The sequence below is a fragment of the Schistocerca nitens genome, chromosome 3 (genome assembly GCF_023898315.1).
Source record: "Schistocerca nitens isolate TAMUIC-IGC-003100 chromosome 3, iqSchNite1.1, whole genome shotgun sequence".
Classification (NCBI taxonomy): Eukaryota; Metazoa; Arthropoda; class Insecta; order Orthoptera; family Acrididae; genus Schistocerca; species Schistocerca nitens.
In genome coordinates, this window is record NC_064616.1 from 871717581 (window position 1) to 871738626 (window position 21046).

The following is a 21046-nucleotide window of genomic DNA, read 5'->3' on the forward strand; positions in this document are numbered from 1 at the left end:
GAGTAATCGATTGTCATTCTGCTGGTGCAACGTCGGCATCCATATTTTGTCTAACTTTAACACTTCCTCTTTTCTATTAAAGTTGTTATGGTGTTTGTGAATCTCTATTGCCTCTCTAACCATGCCCGCATGATAATGGGATGTTCGTGATAGAACGCTTGTCTCATTAAATTTAATTTCGTGGTTCCCACCCCTAAAAACATGCTCAGCTACGGCCAATTATTCGATGTGTCCTAAGCGACAGTTTCTTTTATGTTCGGCTAAGCAGGTGTTCACACCTCTTTTCGTTGTTCCAATATATAGTTGTCCACAGCTACATGGAATTTTGTATACCTCAGGTCAGGGCCGGCGTAAGGCACGTGCGAAACGTGCCGCCGCACGGGGTGGCAAATCTGCCCCCCCCTTCTTTTTTTTTTTTTTTACAATCTCAACATTGATGCCCAAGAGGGGATTCGAAACCAAACCGCAGAGGGAGCGGCTTCGGTAACTGTGGCATGGCGCCTCGACTATCTGCCGGCCGCCCCTGTTGAACAAGGGGAGGGAGGAGGACTAATTTCTTCCTCGCCAAAACCATCATGTTTTCGCCGGAGGAACAGAGAGGAGGAAGCAGTTTGACGTACACGCCAGTATTCTTATGAGTGGAGCGCTGCCAGCATGTTACGCGCCGTGCGTTTACTCAAAAATGGTTCAAATGGCTCTGAGCACTGTGGGACTTGACATCTGAGGTCATCAGTCCCCTAGAACTTAGAACTACTTTAACCTAAGTAGCCTAAGGACATCACACACATCCATGCCCGAAGCAGGATTCGAACCTGCGACCGTAGCGGTCGTGGAGTTCCAGACTGAACCGCTCGGCCAGAGAGGTCGGCGTCCGTTTTCTCACAACTAATTTTGCAGAAGACGAAATCTAATTTGGAAATTCGAATGCAATGTTCGATACTGCGGTTACATGTTTAGCCTGAAGCAATTTTGCTAAGCTCTTCAATGGCCGTTTCCGCATTATGGAAAAAAATGGTTGAACATCACTACAGTCAAACATGTCCAACACCTACAGTGGCTAGATGTATTCCGAATGGGTAAATACGCTGCGAGTAATTACAAGGGATAAAGACAATGCTAATAAGCTTGGCATAAGTTGGGCTTCGACGTATTTTTGAATACTTTTGCTGTCCGTTTCTGAGTGATAGTCGGACGTTTTGGTTTCTGAGTCATGAGACACCTGTCTCCGCCTGCATGAACAAGAGTTAAACTCTGACCGGCACTTTTGTTTTACAATACTACTCGCACATTATCACTTTGCCAACATTTATTTACTGGATAATGCGTGTGAATCCATGTTTCATCTTAGTAAACTACTGGTCGCTTTGATTCTGATGAAAACCTGAGAAAGTATGGTCTTTTAGCAACAATGGCCTCTCGTCCGCAAAAACAAAACGTTAATTTTTACATATTCTAAAACGAAAATCCTTAAACAAAACAATGCTTCTAAGGGTTTCCTTGCTAGCTTTGAAACACATTTCTGTTTGACAAAAGTTGTGCATTTTCACAAAGTTCGTATCTCTTCCTATTGTTCGTAATGCCATAGAAATTGCTGCCTGATAATACATTTATCCATATCATCGGTCACATACTTATTGCGAACTTGGTGCTTTATCTTCTTGGGCGCTAGTTTAACCGTAGCCTCGCTGTACCTCGTCACGTGAATTAGTTCCGCCGGCCGCGGTGGTCTAGCGGTTCTAGGCGCTCAGTCCGGAACCGCGCGACTGCTACGGTCGCAGGTTCGAATCCTGCCTCGGGCATGGATGTGTGTGACCTCCTTAGGTTAGTTAGGTTTAAGTAGTTCTAAGTTCTAGGGGACTGATGACCACAGAAGTTAAGTCCCATAGTGCTCAGAGCCATTTGAACCGTTTGATTTAGTTCCGGGCACTGCCGCGTCACCACTTCGCCTTTCCAGGCAGTAGGTATTGTTGCGTTCTCTTCAACGAAATCTACAGAATTCGTTTCGGTAGTTGGCCGAGGAAGTCAAGATTGGTCAGAAGCACTTTCATTGCGTTTCGTAAGAACAGAAGAATTGGTGCGTCCGAATTTCTTGCAACTTCGGATGTAATTGGTAAGTACTTTTCATACAACGTACAATTAGTATTGCGCATGCACGTTACTCGTAAGTTAGAATTTTTCTCCTCCAAGATTGCAGGATAGGAAAATTTATTTTTCTTATGATCTGTTACTTCAAAATTTAGCAAATCAGCAAATAAGCACGCTTCGTCCCAATAGCTAGAATGAAAATAAAGCGAAGACAAGTGAAGTGATATGGCGATGACTAATTTGTTACCCCTTATTCCATAATCAGACACGAAAGAAGTAACACATGGAAGTAACACAGATGTCCAGTGTCAGTTCTTTGAAATGAGCAACCACAGTGCAGTGAGTTAATATATTTCGACTAGCATTAGTACCCATCGATGCCCGGGTGTGTATTTATTGCATTATTATGTTACTCCATCTCCTTATTCTTCCTCTCTCCATTGTCTTCCGCCCCACTCTTTGACCGTTTGACCTGCGTCTGTAGTGAAATTCGGCCTGAATTCTTATGACTTCATCTCCTGAACAGTGTATCCTACACTAACATCATTTTCCGTTTACGTGCAGTGGAATATCAGGAAACTGTCTGCGAAGTGTGTTGCAAATAAAGTTAGCACACTGACATAAACAGTTAGTTTCACGCAATCGCTCTTTACAGGATGGATCGAAACACGTCCGACGGTGGAAAAAGACTGTCTGGCAGTGAATATAGGAAAAGGCGGGCGCTGACGGAAGATGACGATAAGAAGCAAATGGATGCACTAAAACGATATTTCAAGCCAAAGAGAGAACGACCTAGCAGCGGCGAGGGTGTAAAAATAGATCCTGAAAGTACAGAAACTAGTGGAGCTACTGTAGCTACATCTTTATCTTCAGGACATGATCAGAAAGTTGACGAACACAGTACTGCAACCACCGCATACAGTAGCAATGCTGAAGGTGGGCCATCCACAACATGTTCAACAGACCTCGTCTGGACTCAATACCTGCTTTTTAACGAAAGCTCCGAGTTTGAAACATCAGTCAGAACTGAAATTAGGCGACCCGATTCGGAAAATACCGGAGGAACATCAGCCGAGGTACTCACCACCGGAGAAGGGATTGAAGGCGAGCCTAAACTGGAAGATACAAATGACTCAGATCCCGGAAGATGGCCTGAAATTATTACCGACTGCATTCGAACGACTTTGGTCATGCGAGGTCCTCCCGAGCGCATTAAGGAAGCTGAAGAATGTCCTAAAAATGCGGACAATCGGCGTTTCAGCCCCGTGCACTACAGCTATTCTTTGAATTTAGAAGAAGTAGATAGACATTGGTTGTTGTAATCAAAGAGCAAGGATGCTGTGTTCTGCTTTTTTTACAAACTTTTTTCGTCATCTACAGTAAAAATTGCAAAGAACGGTATAAGCGACTGGAGGCACCTTGCTTCGTATCTCTAAAGTCACGGGAAGTCTACCGAGAATTTGAATTTAGATAAAAAGTGGATCGTGTTTTCCGAGGGACTGAAAAAGTCACGAACTGTCGGCGCCCATCATCAAAGGCTTCTGAATACTGAAAGCGAACATTGGAAAAACGTTCTTGAGCGCTTAATAGCAATAATTCATTTCATGGGTCGGCAATGTCTGCCTTTGAGAGGAAGTACAGATACACTCTTTCAGCCTGACAACGGAAACTTCTTGAAACTTGTTGAATTATTCGGAAAGTTCGACACTGTGATGATGGAGCACCTGCACAGAACAAAGCAAAGCAACGTGAGAACAAGGGTCATCATTATCTTGGAAAAGAAACACAGAATGAAATAATTCATCTTATTGGATCATCTATAACCAACAACATTCTACTAATGACGAAATCTGTAAGGTATTACAGTATAATTCTGGGCTGCACACCAGATATTTCAAAAGTTGAGCAGATGACAGTTGTGGTACGTTTCGTCCAGGAGACAAGACTCAACGGGGTATACGATGTCCGAACTCAGGAGCATTTCTTGGGATTTCTTCCAGTGCCCGATTCTTCAAGCTCCACTTTGACGCAGGTCGTACTCAAGTTATTGGAAGATAAAAAAATCCTATTGTGTAATATGAGATGACAAGGATACGACAATGGAGCTAACATGAAAGGAAAGAAGTCTGGTCTCCAGAAAAGAATTTCAGATATGAACAAGAGAGCATTTTATGAACCATGTAGCAGTCACTCATTGAATCTTGTTGTAAACGATGCCGCTATGTCTTATAAATATGCTGTTTCCATGTTTTCGACAGTGAAAAGCTTGTATGACTTCTTCTCGCCCTCTGTTCGACGTTGGGATGTCTGGAAGAAGTATCTGCCTAACCTGTCGCTGAAGCCACTGAGCGATACTAGGTGCACTTGCTCCCCTGAGGTTTCAAGTTGGAGGCGTTTATGATGCACTGGTTCAGATATCAGAAGAATTCGATGGCATGACCGCTCAAGAAGCAACGGCACTTGCGAATCAAATAAAAAATTACACTTTTCTCATTTCTCTGGTAATCTGGTACGACGTTCTGCTTCACATCAGTGTAGTCAATAAGACCCTCCAGACCATTGACGTAAATGTTTCTGAGGCCGTCGAAATGCTTGAAAAAACGAAAGCATATTTTGAGACCTGCAGAACAGAAGAAAAGTTTGTGTCTTTCTTGACGGATTCCAAAGAACTGGCTACAGAATTAAAGCTAGAAGATCTAACGTTACCACGGGTAAGAGTTTCCCAGCGACGAAGTAAGAAGCCAATACACTTTACCTATGAAGGAAGACAATAGATGATCCAACAAAACTCCACAAGATTGAATTATACTATTGTCTTTTAGACATAGTAACTACACCTTTGGATGAGAGATTCAATCAACTGAAATCTCATTGTGATTATTTTGATTTTCTCTACGACATCGGCAAGCTGAAGAATGCACCTCCTGACAGCCTGGTCACAAAGTGTAGAAACTTCGCAGCGATTTTGCAAGATCGTGAGTCAAGCGACATTGATGCACTGGAGTTGAGGGAAGAACTAAAAGTGCTTTCAACATTGTTGAAACCTGGAATAGGTTCAAAAGAGACTCTGATGGTTATAGGAAGACATAATTTTTGCCCTAATGTTAACATTGCTCTGAGAATTCTCCTAACACTCCCAGCGACAGTTGCGAGTGGAGAGAGGAGTTTCTCAACACTGAAATTGATAAAGACATATAGCCGGCCGGTGTGGCCGTGCGGTTCTAGGCGCTTCAGTCTGGAACCGCGTGACCGCTACGGCCGCAGGTTCAAATCCTGCCTCGGGCATGGATGTGTGTGATGTCGTTAGGTTAGTTAGGTTTAAGTAGTTCCAAGTTCTAGGGGACTGATGACCACAGATGTTAAGTCCCATAGTGCTCAGAGCCATTTGAACCATTTTTGATAAGGACATACCCCCGATCAACGATGAGCCAAACTCGTTTGAATGATCTTGCAACAAAATCGATTGAGCACGAGCTTGCAGAGGACTTAAATTACACAGATCGTGTGAAAGAGTTTGTACAAGCAAAAGCCAGGAAGGTTCGATTTGTCTAGCATTTTTTTAAAATTTTGTATTATGATCAGTGTCTTGGTTATTTACTGTGTTGTTTCTTATTTTGTTCAACGTTAAACAGTTACTGTAAATATTATTGTTCAAACCAAATTATCGTTAAATTGTAAATATATTTTGTTTTCGGTTGAACACATTATCTGTTCACAATCATTGAAAAATGTTTATGTTAACTGTAAGTCCATGCCGCGCGGGATTAGTCGAGCAGTCTGAGGCGCTGCAGTCATGGACTGTGCGGCTTGGTCCCGGCGGAGGTTCGAGTCCTCCCTCGGGCAGGGGTGTTTGTGTTTGTCCTTAGGATAATTTAGGTTAAGTAGTGTGTAAGCTTAGGGACTGATGACCTTAGCAGTTAAGTCTCATAAGATTTCACACACATTTGAACACTTTGTAAATTCACAAGGCTTGTTAAAATTAGCTAGATTTCTTCGATCAGGTTTGACTCCATTTTTGAGCTGGTGTCCAGGAACTGCTTTGAACAAATCTGTAGAGAATGTCACCAATCAGTCGCAATTTTTGTTTTTATTTTCCAGATCTACAAAGATTTCGGGCACAGTGTGCCTAATTCTCAATGTTTTGAGTTATGTTTACATCTATACCATCATGCTGAACGTAATTGTCAAGATGATGGTTTAGATGTAAGCACATATTAAAAGCTTTGAGAGTGTCACTCAGTGGCCGAAACCTAGGTAGATCTGAAAAGTAAAAACAAAAATTGAGATTGATTGCTGAGATTTCCTACAGATTTGTTTAAATAAAATTCCACAAACGTTTTGTAAAAAAAAGGTACAGGGGGGGAGGGGGGGGTGGCTGGGGGCGGCAATTTAGCAGCTCGCACGGGGCATCGATCGGGCTTGCGCCGGCACCCCTGGGGGTGTCGGGCGTCTTTTGCAGTTCTTAAATATTCCTTAATCTTCTTGGTGTGTCTGAAGATTGTTTCGATGCCATACTTGGCCAGAACTTTCGTAAGTAGTCCACTGAAAAAAGCTACTGTTCTTCGAATCATTGCACTTTCGTACTCCATCATCTAAAATAATTCCGCCCCACTTCCAAAAATTGAGCAGTCCGTCACTAGCTGAAACTGTCATCTAAGGTCTGGATGATATAGTTCTGAGGCATTACAAATTTGCTGTTTAATCCTTCTGAACTACTATTGACACTTCCACACAGAATTGTGACTCGTGAGGGCTAACAGGTGCAGAGTACTGACAGCTTGATACCTCATAAATTTTCTGTAGAAATCAGTCATTCTCATAAAAGCCCACACTTGTTATGTGGTCTTCAGCTCAGTCACTTCAAGTATACCCTCGAGTTTAGCGAAGTCTCGCAATATCCCATCATGACTGATTACACGTCCTGAAAACTTAATGTTTCTCTCAGCAGACACAGACGTCTTCAGATCTACAGACACACTGTTGAGGGAGATGGCCTGCAACACTCTTGCTAATGTTGTATTGTATCCCTTCTAGCATTTCGCAGCTATTAGAAAGTCGTTAACATAGATGATCGCCTCCTTTGTTAATTCAGATCCCAGCACTTGACTGAGAGCTCTTACATAGGCTGACAATGATACTCCAAGAGTCGAGTCATTTGGTATGTCCTTCCACTGGCAGCTTACTGTCGACAATGAGGTGCTAGTCTCATCTTCCATCACCCTGTTGTAAGCTCCAGATTAGTCGTAGTTTGCACGCCATCAAACTTCTGGAGCAATTCATCCATTAATTTGGGTCAGTTTCTTTCGTCTACTACACTACTGGACATTAAAATTGCTACACCACGAAGATGACGTGCTACAGACGCGAAATTTAACCGACAGGAAGAAGATGCTGTGATATGCAAATGATTAGCTTTTCAGAGCATTCACACAAGGTTGGCGCCGGTGACGTCACCTACAATGTGCTGACATGAGGAAAGTTTGCAATCGATTTCTCATACACAAACAGCAGTTGACCGGCGTTGCCTGGTGAAACGTTGTTGTGATGCCTCGTGTAAGAAGGAGAAATGCGTACCATCACGTTTCCGACTTTCGTAAAGGTCGGATTGTAGCCTATCGCGATTGCGGTTTATCGTATCACGACATTGCTGTTCGCGTTCGTTGAGATCCAATGATTGTTAGCAGAATATGGAATCGGTGGGTTCGGGAGGGTAATACGGAACGCCGTGCTGGATACCAAAGGCCTCGTATCACTCGCAGTCGAGATGGTAGGCATCTTATCCGCATGGCTGTAACGGATCGTGCAGCCACGTCTCGATACCTGAGTCAACAGATGGGGACGTTTGCAAGACAACAACCATCTGCACGAACAGTTCGACGACGTTTGCAGCAGCATAGACTATCAGCTCGGAGACCATGGCTGCGGTTACCGTTGACGCTGCATCACAGACAGGAGCGCCTGCGATTGTGTACTTAACGACGAACCTGGGTGCACAAATGGCAAAACGTCATTTTTTCGGATGAATCCAGGTTCTGTTTACAGCATCATGCTGGTCGCATCCGTGTTTGGCGACATCGCGGTGAACGCACATTGGAAGCATGTATTCGTCATCGCCATACCGGAGTACCACCCGGCGTGATGGTATGGGCTGCCATTGCGTACACGTCTCGGTCACCTCTTGTTCGCATTGGCGACACTTTGAACAGTGGACGTTACATTTCAGATGTGTTATGACCCGTGGTTCTACCCTTCATTCGATCCCTGCGAAACCCTACATTTCAGTAGGACAATGCACGGCCGCATGTTGTAGGTGCTGTACGGGCCTTCCTGGATACAGAAAATGTTGGACTGCTGCCCTGGCCAGCACATTCTCCAGATCTCTCACCAACTGAAAACGTGTGGTCAATGGTGGCCGAGCAACTGGCTCGTCACAATACGTCAGTCTCTACTCTTGATGAACTGTGGTATCGTGTTGAAGCTGCATGGGCAGCTGTACTTGTACACGCCATCCAAGCTCTGTTTGACTCAATGCTCAGGCGTATCAAGGCCGTTATTACGGCCAGAGGTGGTTGTTCTGGGTACTGATTTATCATGATCTATGCACCCAAATTGCGTGAAAATGTAATCACATGTCAGTTCTAGTGTAATATATTTGTCCAATGAATACCCGTTTATCATCTGCATTTCTTCTTGGTGTAGCAATTTTAATGGCCAGTAGTGTATAATTTTATTTAATATTCTGCTTGCCAGTGCCAGTTGTACTGAGGCATCCTTTTCAGGCTCAGCAACTATAAGGCTATTATAGTGACTAGTAGATGGTTCTGCCATATCATCTGGCAACATTCTGTCCAGTTCTCTTTGTACTGTGTCACACATAGCTAATGGGCTCTGGCGTGGTTTGATGTAATAGGGTGCCTGCAGCTTCATTTGGAGCTCACAGGTAAAGCCCTTTGTCTTCCCTTGGTGAAATGAATACATCACTTTATGCTTGCTTAGAAGATTTGTTAATTTGTGCTGGTCATTTTGAGGAATTTCTACTATCTCAGCCATGTCATCGTCTATGACTTCGTTCTGACTGGTACTGTGGAATTTTGCAGGCGGTGGATCATTTATCTCTCTGTTAAAACACTGTATTCTGTTAATTCAGATCCTAGCTAAAAGGTTGCAGTGTGTAAAAATAGCAACTCAAGTGCGCGATCTTTACTATGTATTGATCAGTCTCGTAAGGGTACAACCACTTTGTTAGGTTCGGCCCTAATTCTCACTGCCCCTTTAATAAGTCTAATTGCCCTTGTTTCCAGACCATCCACTCCCATCCTAGGACGACTGGGTACAGAAATGAGGTACAGTACTTCTAGCACACCTCCATCCGCTCGATACAAATTGAAACGAGACTAGTCAGACCAGGCAACATATTTCTAGTCGTCAACAGTCCAGTGTCGGAGTTGACGGGCCCAGGTGAGGCGTAAAGTTTTGTGTCTTGCAGTTAGTTATCAAGGGTACACGAGTGGGACTTCCGTTCCGAAAGCCCATATCAATAATGTTTCGTTGAATGGTTCGCACGTTGACACTTGTTGATGGGCCAGCATTGAAATCTGAAGCAATTTGTGGAACGGTTGCACTTCTGTCCTCTTCAGTCGTCGTTGGTCCCGTTCTTGCAGGATCTTTTTCCGGCCACATCTATGTTGGAGATTTGTTGTTTTACCGGATTCCTGATATTCAAGATACACTCGTAAAATGGTCGTACGGAAAAATCCCCACTTCATCCGTACCTCGGAGATGCTGTACCCAATCGCTCGTGCGTCTACTATAACACCACGTTCAAAGTCACTTAAATCTTGATAACCTGCCATTGTAGCAGCAGTAACCGATCTAACAACTGCGCCAGACACTTGTCTTATATAGACGTTGCCGACCGGAGCACTGTTGTCTGCCTATTTCATATCTGTGTATTTAAATACGCATGCCTTACCAGTTTCTTTGGCGCTTCAGAGTATATCACAAACATAGGTTCTTCAGCCAATCCAATGCTGCAGCCAGTGGTTTCACACATTTCGCATGAACAATTTTCGATCATTCTCCATTGAAACACTGATTTACTGCATATTCCCTGTCCAGTGCGGATTCTGTTGAAGTTACACCATACCCTTCTACTAAGGTTGAAACCAGTGACTTTGATTGTTGGGTCCTTCATGAGTTTGCAGTTTCTGACTTCTTGTCTCCATTGTGATTACCAACGTTTGTCTGTAGTGGTGGTAGCGGTAAGTCCCTATGGGACCAAACGGCGGAGGTCATTGGTTCCTAGGTTTACACACTACTTAATCTAACTTAAACTAACTTACGCTAAGGACATCACACACACACCCATGCCCGAGGGAGGATTCGAACCTCTAACGGGGGTAGCAGCGCGAACTGTGACAAGGCGCATCAACCGCGCATCGTCTGTAGTAGAGTTCAGAAGTTTGTAGCTGTTTTCACTGGGGGATTTCTTGATTTCAGTCCCAATTCCATGCGTTCACTGCTAAGATGGACAGAATCGGTATGAATATGCAATGCTGATTTCACAGAAAGAATCCCGGTCTGGGGCAGTCGTATGCTGCTCACACCAGGTAGTCATGGGGTGGAATTTGACCTGACTGTTTCTCTAACTAATCTCAGTGCTTGGTTGAGTTGGACGTCAACAAGATTTGTGTGGTTTCTATTAATCCAAACAAGGGCACAATACTCAGCTGCAAAGTAGGCCAAAGAGACGATGCTGGTTCTCAAGGTGTCGGCGTCAGCACCACAAGATGTATTTCTTAATTTTTGGATTACGTTTGTTCTGGATTTTACTGTACTGAGACAGTTTCGAGATTATGTTTGTAGGACAAAATTTAATCAAGCGTTACTCCCAGAGATTTAGGATACAGATTGTGTCCTAAGATGGTTCCTGTGGTGTATATTCTCACTTGAAAGTGGGCCTGAAGGAAGGAAGGTTGAAACTTATGTTTTATTGAGATTTGACATATGTCCCCACTTTCTAAAATAATCATTTATTACTTGCAGATCTTGAATGAGTGTGTCCTCTGTTTGGGCTAAGTTCATGCTCTATGTGGCTATTGCTATATCATCTCCATACCTAAACTTTCGAGACGTTGTGGTAGGGATTCTGACATGCAGATGTAGGACATAAGTGTGGCCAGAATGGAGCTCTGAGGAAGGATTCGGAATCTGATTTTCTGTCATTTAACAGTACTTGCAAGGTTCTGTTGCTGAGGTTTTGAGTCATAAGGTGAAAAAAAGCGTTGCTGGGAAATAAGTTGTGGAGTTTTACCAATAGGTCCTCCTTCGAGACCATGTCGTAGGCACAGCTGTCTTCAGCTTTTTCTGAAAACCATTTTCGATGAGTTGTCAGGGATAGCACTTGATCACAGCAATTTCTCCCTGGCATAAAGCTGGCTTGTTCGATGGTTATGCACTTCTCAACGATAGGGAAGAGTCTCTTGCAGATTCTTCGGTTAAAACTTCCGGGATGAGAGGCCGTGGTCGATGTATAAAATTTCCACCTAACGTTTCGTCTCCATCTGCGGGAAACATCTTCTGAGATCATCCGGCTACTGCCACTGAGGCTCCAGGTACTCTCGCGTTTATGGAGCCTATCTTTGGAAGGAGTCATCATTCTCGATTAAGAGTAATCGATTGTCATTCTGCTGGTGCAACGTCGGCATCCATATTTTGTCTAACTTTAACACTTCCTCTTTTCTATTAAAGTTGTTATGGTGTTTGTGAATCTCTATTGCCTCTCTAACCATGCCCGCATGATAATGGGATGTTCGTGATAGAACGCTTGTCTCATTAAATTTAATTTCGTGGTTCCCACCCCTAAAAACATGCTCAGCTACGGCCAATTATTCGATGTGTCCTAAGCGACAGTTTCTTTTATGTTCGGCTAAGCAGGTGTTCACACCTCTTTTCGTTGTTCCAATATATAGTTGTCCACAGCTACATGGAATTTTGTATACCTCAGGTCAGGGCCGGCGTAAGGCACGTGCGAAACGTGCCGCCGCATGGGGTGGCAAATCTGCCCCCCCCCTCTTTTTTTTCCCCAACATTGATGCCCAAGAGGGGATTCGAAACCAAACCGCAGAGGGAGCGGCTTCGGTAACTGTGGCATGGCGCCTCGACTACCTGCCGGCCGCCCCTGTTGAACAAGGGGAGGGAGGAGGACTAATTTCTTCCTCGCCAAAACCATCATGTTTTCGCCGGAGGAACAGAGAGGAGGAAGCAGTTTGACGTACACGCCAGTATTCTTATGAGTGGAGCGCTGCCAGCCTGTTACGCGCCGTGCGTTTACTCAAAAATGGTTCAAATGGCTCTGAGCACTATGGGACTTAACATCTGAGGTCATCAGTCCCCTAGAACTTAGAACTACTTCAACCTAAGTAGCCTAAGGACATCACACACATCCATGCCCGAAGCAGGATTCGAACCTGCGACCGTAGCGGTCGCGCAGTTCCAGACTGAAGCGCCTAGAACTGCTCGGCTAGAGAGGCCGGCGTGCGTTTACTCACAACTAATTTTTCAGAAGACGAAATCTAATTTGGAAATTCGAATGCAATGTTCGATACTGCGGTTACATGTTTAGCCTGAAGCAATTTTGCTAAGCCCTTCAATGGCAGTTTCCGAGTGTTTTATTCTTCCCGCATTATGGAAAAAAATGGTTGAACATCACTACAGTCAAACATGTCCAACACCTACAGTGGCTAGATGTATTCCGAATGGGTAAATACGCTGCGAGTAATTACAAGGGATAAAGACAATGCTAATAAGCCTGGCATAAGTTGGGCTTCGACATATTTTTGAATACTTTTGCTGTCCGTTTCTCAGTGATAGTCGGACGTTTTGGTTTCTGAGTCATGAGACACCTGTCTCCGCCTGCATGAACAACAGTTAAACTCTGACCGGCACTTTTGTTTGACAATACTACTCGCACATTATCACTTTGCCAACATTTATTTACTGTATAATGCGTGTGAATCCATGTTTCATCTTAGTAAACTACTGGTCGCTTTGATTCTGATGAAAACCTGAGAAAGTATGGTCTTTTAGCAATAATGGCCTCTCGTCCGCAAAAACAAAACGTTAATTTTGACACCTTCTAAAACGAAAATCCTTAGACAAAACATTGCTTCTAAGGGTTTCCTTGCTAACTTTGAAGCACATTTCTGTTTGACGAAAGTTGTGCATTTTCACAAAGTTCGTATTCTTTCTATTGTTCGTAATGCCATAGAAATTGCTGCCTGATAATACATTTATCCATATCATCGCTCACATACTTATTGCGAGCTTGGTGCTTCATCTTCTTGGGCGCTAGTTTCACCGTAGCCTCGCTGTACCTCGTCACGTGATCTAGTTCCGGGCACTGCCGCGTCACCACTTCGCCTTTCCAGGCAGTAGGTATTGTTGCGTTCTCTTCAACGAAAACTACAGAATTCGTTTCGGTAGTTGGCCGAGGAAGTCAAGATTGGTCAGAAGCACTTTCATTGCGTTTCGTAAGAACAGAAGAATTGGTGCGTCCGAATTTCTTGCAACTTGGGATGTAATTGGTAAGTACTTTTCATACAACGTACAATTAGTATTGCGCATGCACGTTACTCGTAAGTTAGATTGCAGAATAGGAAAATTTATTTTTCTTATGATCTGTTACTTCAAAAATTAGCAAGTCAGCAAATAAGCACGCGTCGTCCCAATAGCTAGAATGAAAATAAAGCGAAGACAAGTGAAGTAATATGGCGATGACTAATTTGTTACCCCTTATTCTATAATCAGACACGAAAGAAGTAACACATGGAAGTAACACAGATGTCCAGTGTCAGTTCTTTGAAATGAGCAACCACAGTGCAGTGAGTTAATATATTTCGACTAGCATTAGTACCCATCGATGCCCGGGTGTGTATTTATTGCATTATTATGTTACTCCATCTCCTTATTCTTCCTCTCTCCATTGTCTTCCGCCCCACTCTTTGACCGTTTGACCTGCGTCTGTAGTGAAATTCGGCCTGAATTCTTATGACTTCATCTCCTGAACAGTGTATCCTACACTAACATCATTTTCCGTTTACGTGCAGTGGAATATCAGGAAACTGTCTGCGAAGTGTGTTGCAAATAAAGTTAGCACACTGACATAAACAGTTAGTTTCACGTAATCGCTCTTTACAGGATGGATCGAAACACGTCCGACGGTGGAAAAAGACTGTCTGGCAGTGAATATAGGAAAAGGCGGGCGCTGACGGAAGATGACGATAAGAAGCAAATGGATGCACTAAAACGATATTTCAAGCCAAAGAGAGAACGACCTAGCAGCGGCGAGGGTGCAAAAATAGATCCTGAAAGTACAGAAACTAGTGGAGCTACTGTAGCTACATCCTTATCTTCAGGACATGATCAGAAAGTTGACGAACACAGTACTGCAACCACCGCATACAGTAGCAATGCTGACGGTGGGCCATCCACAACATGTTCAACAGACCTCGTCTGGACTGAAGACCTGCTTTTTAACGAAAGCTCCGAGTTTGAAACATCAGGCAGAACTGAAATTAGGCGACCCGATTCGGAAAATACCGGAGGAACATCAGCCGAGGTACTCACCACCGGAGAAGGGATTGAAGGCGAGCCTAAACTGGAAGACACAAATGACTCAGATCCCGGAAGATGGCCTGAAATTATTACCGACTGCATTCGAACGACTTTGGTCATGCGAGGTCCTCCCGAGCGCATTAAGGAAGCTGAAGAATGTCCTAAAAATGCGGACAATCGGCGTTTCAGCCCCGTGCACTACAGCTATTCTTTGAATTTAGAAGAAGTAGATAGACATTGGTTGTTGTAATCAAAGAGCAAGGATGCTGTGTTCTGCTTTTTTTGCAAACTTTTTTCGTCATCTACAGTAAAAATTGCAAAGAACGGTATAAGCGACTGGAGGCACCTTGCTTCGTATCTCTAAAGTCACGGGAAGTCTACCGAGAATTTGAGTTCACATAAAAAGTGGATCGTGTTTTCCGAGGGACTGAAAAAGTCACGAACTGTCGGCGCCCATCATCAAAGGCTTCTTAATACTGAAAGCGAACATTGGAAAAACGTTCTTGAGCGCTTAATAGCAATAATTCATTTCATGGGTCGGCAATGTCTGCCTTTGAGAGGAAGTACAGATACACTCTTTCAGCCTGACAACGGAAACTTCTTGAAACTTGTTGAATTATTCGGAAAGTTCGACACTGTGATGATGGAGCACCTGCACAGAACAAAGCAAAGCAACGTGAGAACAAGGGTCATCATTATCTTGGAAAAGAAACACAGAATGAAATAATTCATCTTATTGGATCATCTATAACCAACAACATTCTACTAATGACGAAATCTGAAAGGTATTACAGTATAATTCTGGGCTGCACACCAGATATTTCAAAAGTTGAGCAGATGACAGTTGTGGTACGTTTCGTCCAGGAGACAAGACTCAACGGGGTATACGATGTCCGAACTCAGGAGCATTTCTTGGGATTTCTTCCAGTGCCCGATTCTTCAAGCTCCACTTTGACGCAGGTCGTACTCAAGTTATTGGAAGATAAAAAAATCCTATTGTGTAATATGAGATGACAAGGATACGACAATGGAGCTAACATGAAAGGAAAGAAGTCTGGTCTCCAGAAAAGAATTTCAGATATGAACAAGAGAGCATTTTATGTACCATGTAGCAGTCACTCATTGAATCTTGTTGTAAACGATGCCGCTATGTCTTATAAATATGCTGTTTCCATGTTTTCGACAGTGAAAAGCTTGTATGACTACTTCTCGCCCTCCGTTCGACGTTGGGATGTCTTGAAGAAGTATCTGCCTAACCTGTCGCTGAAGCCACTGAGCGATACTAGGTGCACTTGCTCCCCTGAGGTTTCAAGTTGGAGGCGTTTATGATGCACTGGTTCAGATATCAGAAGAATTCGATGGCATGACCGCTCAAGAAGCAACGGCACTTGCGAATCAAATAAAAAATTACACTTTTCTCATTTCTCTGGTAATCTGGTACGACGTTCTGCATCACATCAGTGTAGTCAATAAGACCCTCCAGACCATTGACGTAAATGTTTCTGAGGCCGTCGAAATGCTTGAAAAAACGAAAGCATATTTTGAGACCTGCAGAACAGAAGAAAAGTTTGTGTCTTTCTTGACGGATTCCAAAGAACTGGCTACAGAATTAAAGCTAGAAGATCTAACGTTACCACGGATAAGAGTTTCCCAGCGACGAAGTAAGAAGCCAATACACTTTACCTATGAAGGAAGACAATAGATGATCCAACAAAACGTTACAAGATTGAATTATACTATTGTCTTTTAGACATAGTAACTACACCTTTGGATGAGAGATTCTATCAACTGAAATCTCATTGTGATTATTTTGATTTTCTCTACGACATCGGCAAGCTGAAGAATGCACCTCCTGACAGCCTGGACACAAAGTGTAGAAACTTCGCAGCGATTTTGCAAGATCATGAGTCAGGCGACATTGATGCACTGGAGTTGAGGGAAGAACTAAAAGTGCTTTCAACATTGTTGAAAGCTGGAATAGGTTCAAAAGAGACTCTGATGGTTATAGGAAGACATAATTTTTGCCCTAATGTTAACATTGCTCTGAGAATTCTCCTAACACTCCCAGCGACAGTTGCGAGTGGAGAGAGGAGTTTCTCAACACTGAAATTGATAAAGACATATAGCCGGCCGGTGTGGCCATGCGGTTCTAGGCGCTTCAGTCTGGAACCGCGTGACCGCTACGGTCGCAGGTTCGAATGCTGCCTCGGGCATGGATGTGTGTGATGTCGTTAGGTTAGTTAGGTTTAAGTAGTTCCAAGTTCTAGGGGACTGATGACCACAAATGTTAAGTCCCATAGTGCTCAGAGCCATTTGAACCATTTTTGATAAGGACATACCTCCGATCAACGATGAGCCAAACTCGTTTGAATGATCTTGCAACAATATCGATTGAGCACGAGCTTGCAGAGGACTTAAATTACACAGATCGTGTGAAAGAGTTTGTACAAGCAAAAGCCAGGAAGGTTCGATTTGTCTAGCATTTTTTTAAAATTTTGTATTATGATCAGTGTCTTGGTTATTTACTGTGTTGTTTCTTATTTTGTTCAACATTAAATAGTTACTGTAAATATTATTGTTCAAACCAAATTATCGTTAAATTGTAAATATATTTTGTTTTCCGTTGAATACATTATCTGTTCACAATCATTGAAAAATGTTTACGTTAACTGTACGCGACTTTCAGCCTCATTGCATTCGTTTTATTGTTTCACCAGTACTTGTCCGGTTTTCTTCTAGCCACACCTCGTAAGTTCATGCCGCGCGGGATTAGTCGAGCAGTCTGAGGCGCTGCAGTCATGGACTGTGCGGCTTGGTCCCGGCGGAGGTTCGAGTCCTCCCTCGGGCAGGGGTGTTTGTGTTTGTCCTTAGGATAATTTAGGTTAAGTAGTGTGTAAGCTTAGGGACTGATGACCTTAGCAGTTAAGTCTCATAAGATTTCACACACATTTGAACACTTTGTAAATTCACAAGGCTTGTTAAAATTAGCTAGATTTCTTCGATCAGGTTTGACTCCATTTTTGAGCTGGTGCCCAGGAACTGCTTTGAACAAATCTGTAGAGAATGTCACCAATCAGTGGCAATTTTTGTTTTTATTTTCCAGATCTACAAAGATTTCGGGCACAGTGTGGCTATTCTCAATGCTTTGAGTTATGTTTACATCTATACCATTATGCTGAACGTAATTGTCAAGATGACGGTTTAGATGTAAGCACATATTAAAAGCTTTGAGAGTGTCACTCAGTGGCCGAAACCTGGGTAGATCTGAAAAGTAAAAACAAAAATTGAGATTGATTGCTGAGATTTCCTACAGATTTGTTTAAATAAAATTCCACAAACGTTTTGTAAAAAAAAGGTACGGGGGGTGGGGGGGTGGCTGGGGGTGGCAATTTAGCAGCTCGCACGGGGCATCACTCGGGCTTGCGCCGGCACCCCTGGGGGTGTCGGGCGTCTTTTGCAGTTCTTAAATATTCCTTAATCTTCTTGGTGTGTCTGAAGATTGTTTCGATGCCATACTTGGCCAGAACTTTCGTAAGTAGTCCACTGAAAAAAGCTACTGTTCTTCGAATCATTGCACTTTCGTACTCCATCATCTAAAATAATTCCGCCCCACTTCCAAAAATTGAGCAGTCCGTCACTAGCTGAAACTGTCATCTAAGGTCTGGATGATATAGTTCTGAGGCATTACAAATTTGCTGTTTAATCCTTCTGAACTACTATTGACACTTCCACACAGAATTGTGACTCGTGAGGGCTAACAGGTGCAGAGTACTGACAGCTTGATACCTCATAAATTTTCTGTAGAAATCAGCCATTCTCATAAAAGCCCACACTTGTTATGTGGTCTTCAGCTCAGTCACTTCAAGTATACCCTCGAGTTTAGCGAAGTCAGTTCTAGTGTAATATATCTGTCCTATGAATACCCGTTTATCATCTGCATTTCTTCTTGGTGTAGCAATTTTAATGGCCAGTAGTGTATAATTTTATTTAATATTCTGCTTGCCAGTGCCAGTTGTATTGAGGCATCCTTTTCAGGCTCAGCAACTATAAGGCTATTATAGTGACTAGTAGATGGTTCTGCCATATCATCTGGCAACATTCTGTCCAGTTCTCTTTGTACTGTGTCACACATAGCTAATGGGCTCTGGCATGGTTTGATGTAATAGGGTGCCTGCAGCTTCATTTGGAGCTCACAGGTAAAGCCCTTTGTCTTCCCTTGGTGAAATGAATACATCACTTTATGCTTGCTTAGAAGATTTGTTAATTTGTGCTGGTCATTTTGAGGAATTTCTACTATCTCAGCCATGTCATCCTCTATGACTTCGTTCTGACTGGTACTGTGGAATTTTGCAGGCGGTGGATCATTTATCTCTCTGTTAAAACACTGTATTCTGTTAATTCAGATCCTAGCTAAAAGGTTGCAGTGTGTAAAAATAGCAACTCAAGTGTGCGATCTTTACTATGTATTGATCAGTCTCGTAAGGGTACAACCACTTTGTTAGGTTCGGCCCTAATTCTCACTGCCCCTTTAATAATTATAATTGCCCTTGGTTTCAGACCATCCACTCCCATCCTAGGACGACTGGGTACAGAAATGAGGTACAGTACTTCTAGCACACCTCCATCCGCTCGATACAAATTGAAACGAGACTAGTCAGACCAGGCAACATGTTTCTAGTCATCAACAGTCCAGTGTCGGAGTTGACGGGCCCAGGTGAGGCGTAAAGTTTTGTGTCTTGCAGTTAGTTATCAAGGGTACACGAGTGGGACTTCCGTTCCGAAAGCCCATATCAATGATGTTTCGTTGAATGGTTCGCACGTTGACACTTGTTGATGGGCCAGCATTGAAATCTGAAGCAATTTGTGGAACGGTTGCACTTCTGTCCTCTTCAGTCGTCGTTGGTCCCGTTCTTGCAGGATCTTTTTCCGGCCACATCTATGTTGGAGATTTGTTGTTTTACTGGATTCCTGATATTCAAGGTACACTCGTAAAATGGTCGTACGGAAAAATCCCCACTTCATCCGTACCTCGGAGATGCTGTACCCAATCGCTCGTGCGTCTACTATAACACCACGTTCAAAGTCACTTAAATCTTGATAACCTGCCATTGTAGCAGCAGTAACCGATCTAACAACTGCGCCAGACACTTGTCTTATATAGACGTTGCCGACCGGAGCACTGTTGTCTGCCTATTTCATATCTGTGTATTTAAATACGCATGCCTTACCAGTTTCTTTGGCGCTTCAGAGTATATCACAAACATAGGTTCTTCAGCCAATCCAATGCTGCAGCCAGTGGTTTCACACATTTCGCATGAACAATTTTCGATCATTCTCCATTGAAACACTGATTTACTGCATATTCCCTGTCCAGTGCGGATTCTGTTGAAGTTACACCATACCCTTCTACTAAGGTTGAAACCAGTGACTTTGATTGTTGGGTCCTTCATGAGTTTGCAGTTTCTGACTTCTTGTCTCCATTGTGATTGCCAACGTTTGTCTGTAGTGGTGGTAGCGGTAAGTCCCTATGGGACCAAACGGCGGAGGTCATTGGTGTTGTGGACTGACAAGAGCAGCCAGTCCACGATGAAGTAGCCGATAGGGCACGCGTCAAATCACGCCGTCTTGCGTTAAATCTGAAACAGGATATGTGGTAAAAGCTATAAGGAAAAGAACGGAGCTTCTCATATACTTATCTTTAATTTCTTCTTGTACATCTCTATTGTGAACACAAGTGAGACTCTCTCCAGATATGGATAACTGCGCCTTGCTAGGTCGTCCGTACTACTGGGGGCGAGTTCTAGTCAGTCTCTCGAGACCTGCCATGTGGTGGCGCTCGGTCTGCGATAACACAGTGGCGACACGCGGGTCCGACATGTACTAGAGGACCGCGGCCGATTTAAGCTACCACTTAGCAAGTGTGGTGTCTGACGGTGACACCACAATTGGTTCCTAGGTTTACACACTACTTAATCTAACTTAAACTAACTTACGCTAAGGACATCACACACACACCCATGCCCGAGGGAGGATTCGAACCTCTAACGGGGGTAGCAGCGCGAACTGTGACAAGGCGCATCAACCGCGCATCGTCTATAGTAGAGTTCAGAAGTTTGTAGCTGTTTTCACTGGGGGATTTCTTGATTTCAGTCCCAATTCGATGCGTTCACTGCTACGATGGACATAATCGGTATGAATATGCAATGCTGATTTAACAGAAAGAATCCCGGTCTGGGGCAGTCCTATGCTGCTCACACCAGGTAGTCATGGGGTGGAATTTGACCTGACTGTTTCTCTAACTAATCTCAGTGCTTGGTTGAGTTGGACGTCAACAAGATTTGTGTGG

The 21046-nt window shown here is 43.5% G+C and overlaps 2 protein-coding genes across 2 annotated transcripts; both read left to right on the forward strand.

Annotated features, from left to right (window-relative positions):
* Positions 1-4520: 4520 nt before the first annotated feature.
* LOC126249457 (uncharacterized) lies at positions 4521-6286 on the forward strand. Its single transcript, XM_049951110.1, has 3 exons — positions 4521-4818; positions 4908-5237; positions 6054-6286. The coding sequence occupies exons 1-3, from the start codon at positions 4521-4523 to the stop codon at positions 6284-6286; spliced, it is 861 nt and encodes a 286-aa protein (XP_049807067.1).
* Positions 6287-16063: 9777 nt separating this feature from the next.
* LOC126249458 (uncharacterized) lies at positions 16064-17905 on the forward strand. The gene is made up of 4 exons (XM_049951112.1): positions 16064-16361; positions 16451-16780; positions 17674-17756; positions 17804-17905. The coding sequence occupies exons 1-4, from the start codon at positions 16064-16066 to the stop codon at positions 17903-17905; spliced, it is 813 nt and encodes a 270-aa protein (XP_049807069.1).
* Positions 17906-21046: the final 3141 nt, after the last annotated feature.

What these genes read in the sequence shown, in the direction of transcription:
- LOC126249457 (XM_049951110.1), top strand. Translation starts at nt 4,521, where the DNA reads ATGACCGCTCAAGAAGCAACGGCACTTGCGAATCAAATAAAAAATTAC. An exon ending in AAGAGTTTCCCAGCGACGAA is followed by an intron (nt 4,819 to 4,907) that starts GTAAGAAGCCAA and finishes ATTGTCTTTTAG; the next exon opens with ACATAGTAACTACACCTTTG. An exon ending in ACTCCCAGCGACAGTTGCGA is followed by an intron (nt 5,238 to 6,053) that starts GTGGAGAGAGGA and finishes TAAATTCACAAG; the next exon opens with GCTTGTTAAAATTAGCTAGA.
- LOC126249458 (XM_049951112.1), top strand. Translation starts at nt 16,064, where the DNA reads ATGACCGCTCAAGAAGCAACGGCACTTGCGAATCAAATAAAAAATTAC. An exon ending in ACTCCCAGCGACAGTTGCGA is followed by an intron (nt 16,781 to 17,673) that starts GTGGAGAGAGGA and finishes TAAATTCACAAG; the next exon opens with GCTTGTTAAAATTAGCTAGA. An exon ending in GAACTGCTTTGAACAAATCT is followed by an intron (nt 17,757 to 17,803) that starts GTAGAGAATGTC and finishes TTTATTTTCCAG; the next exon opens with ATCTACAAAGATTTCGGGCA.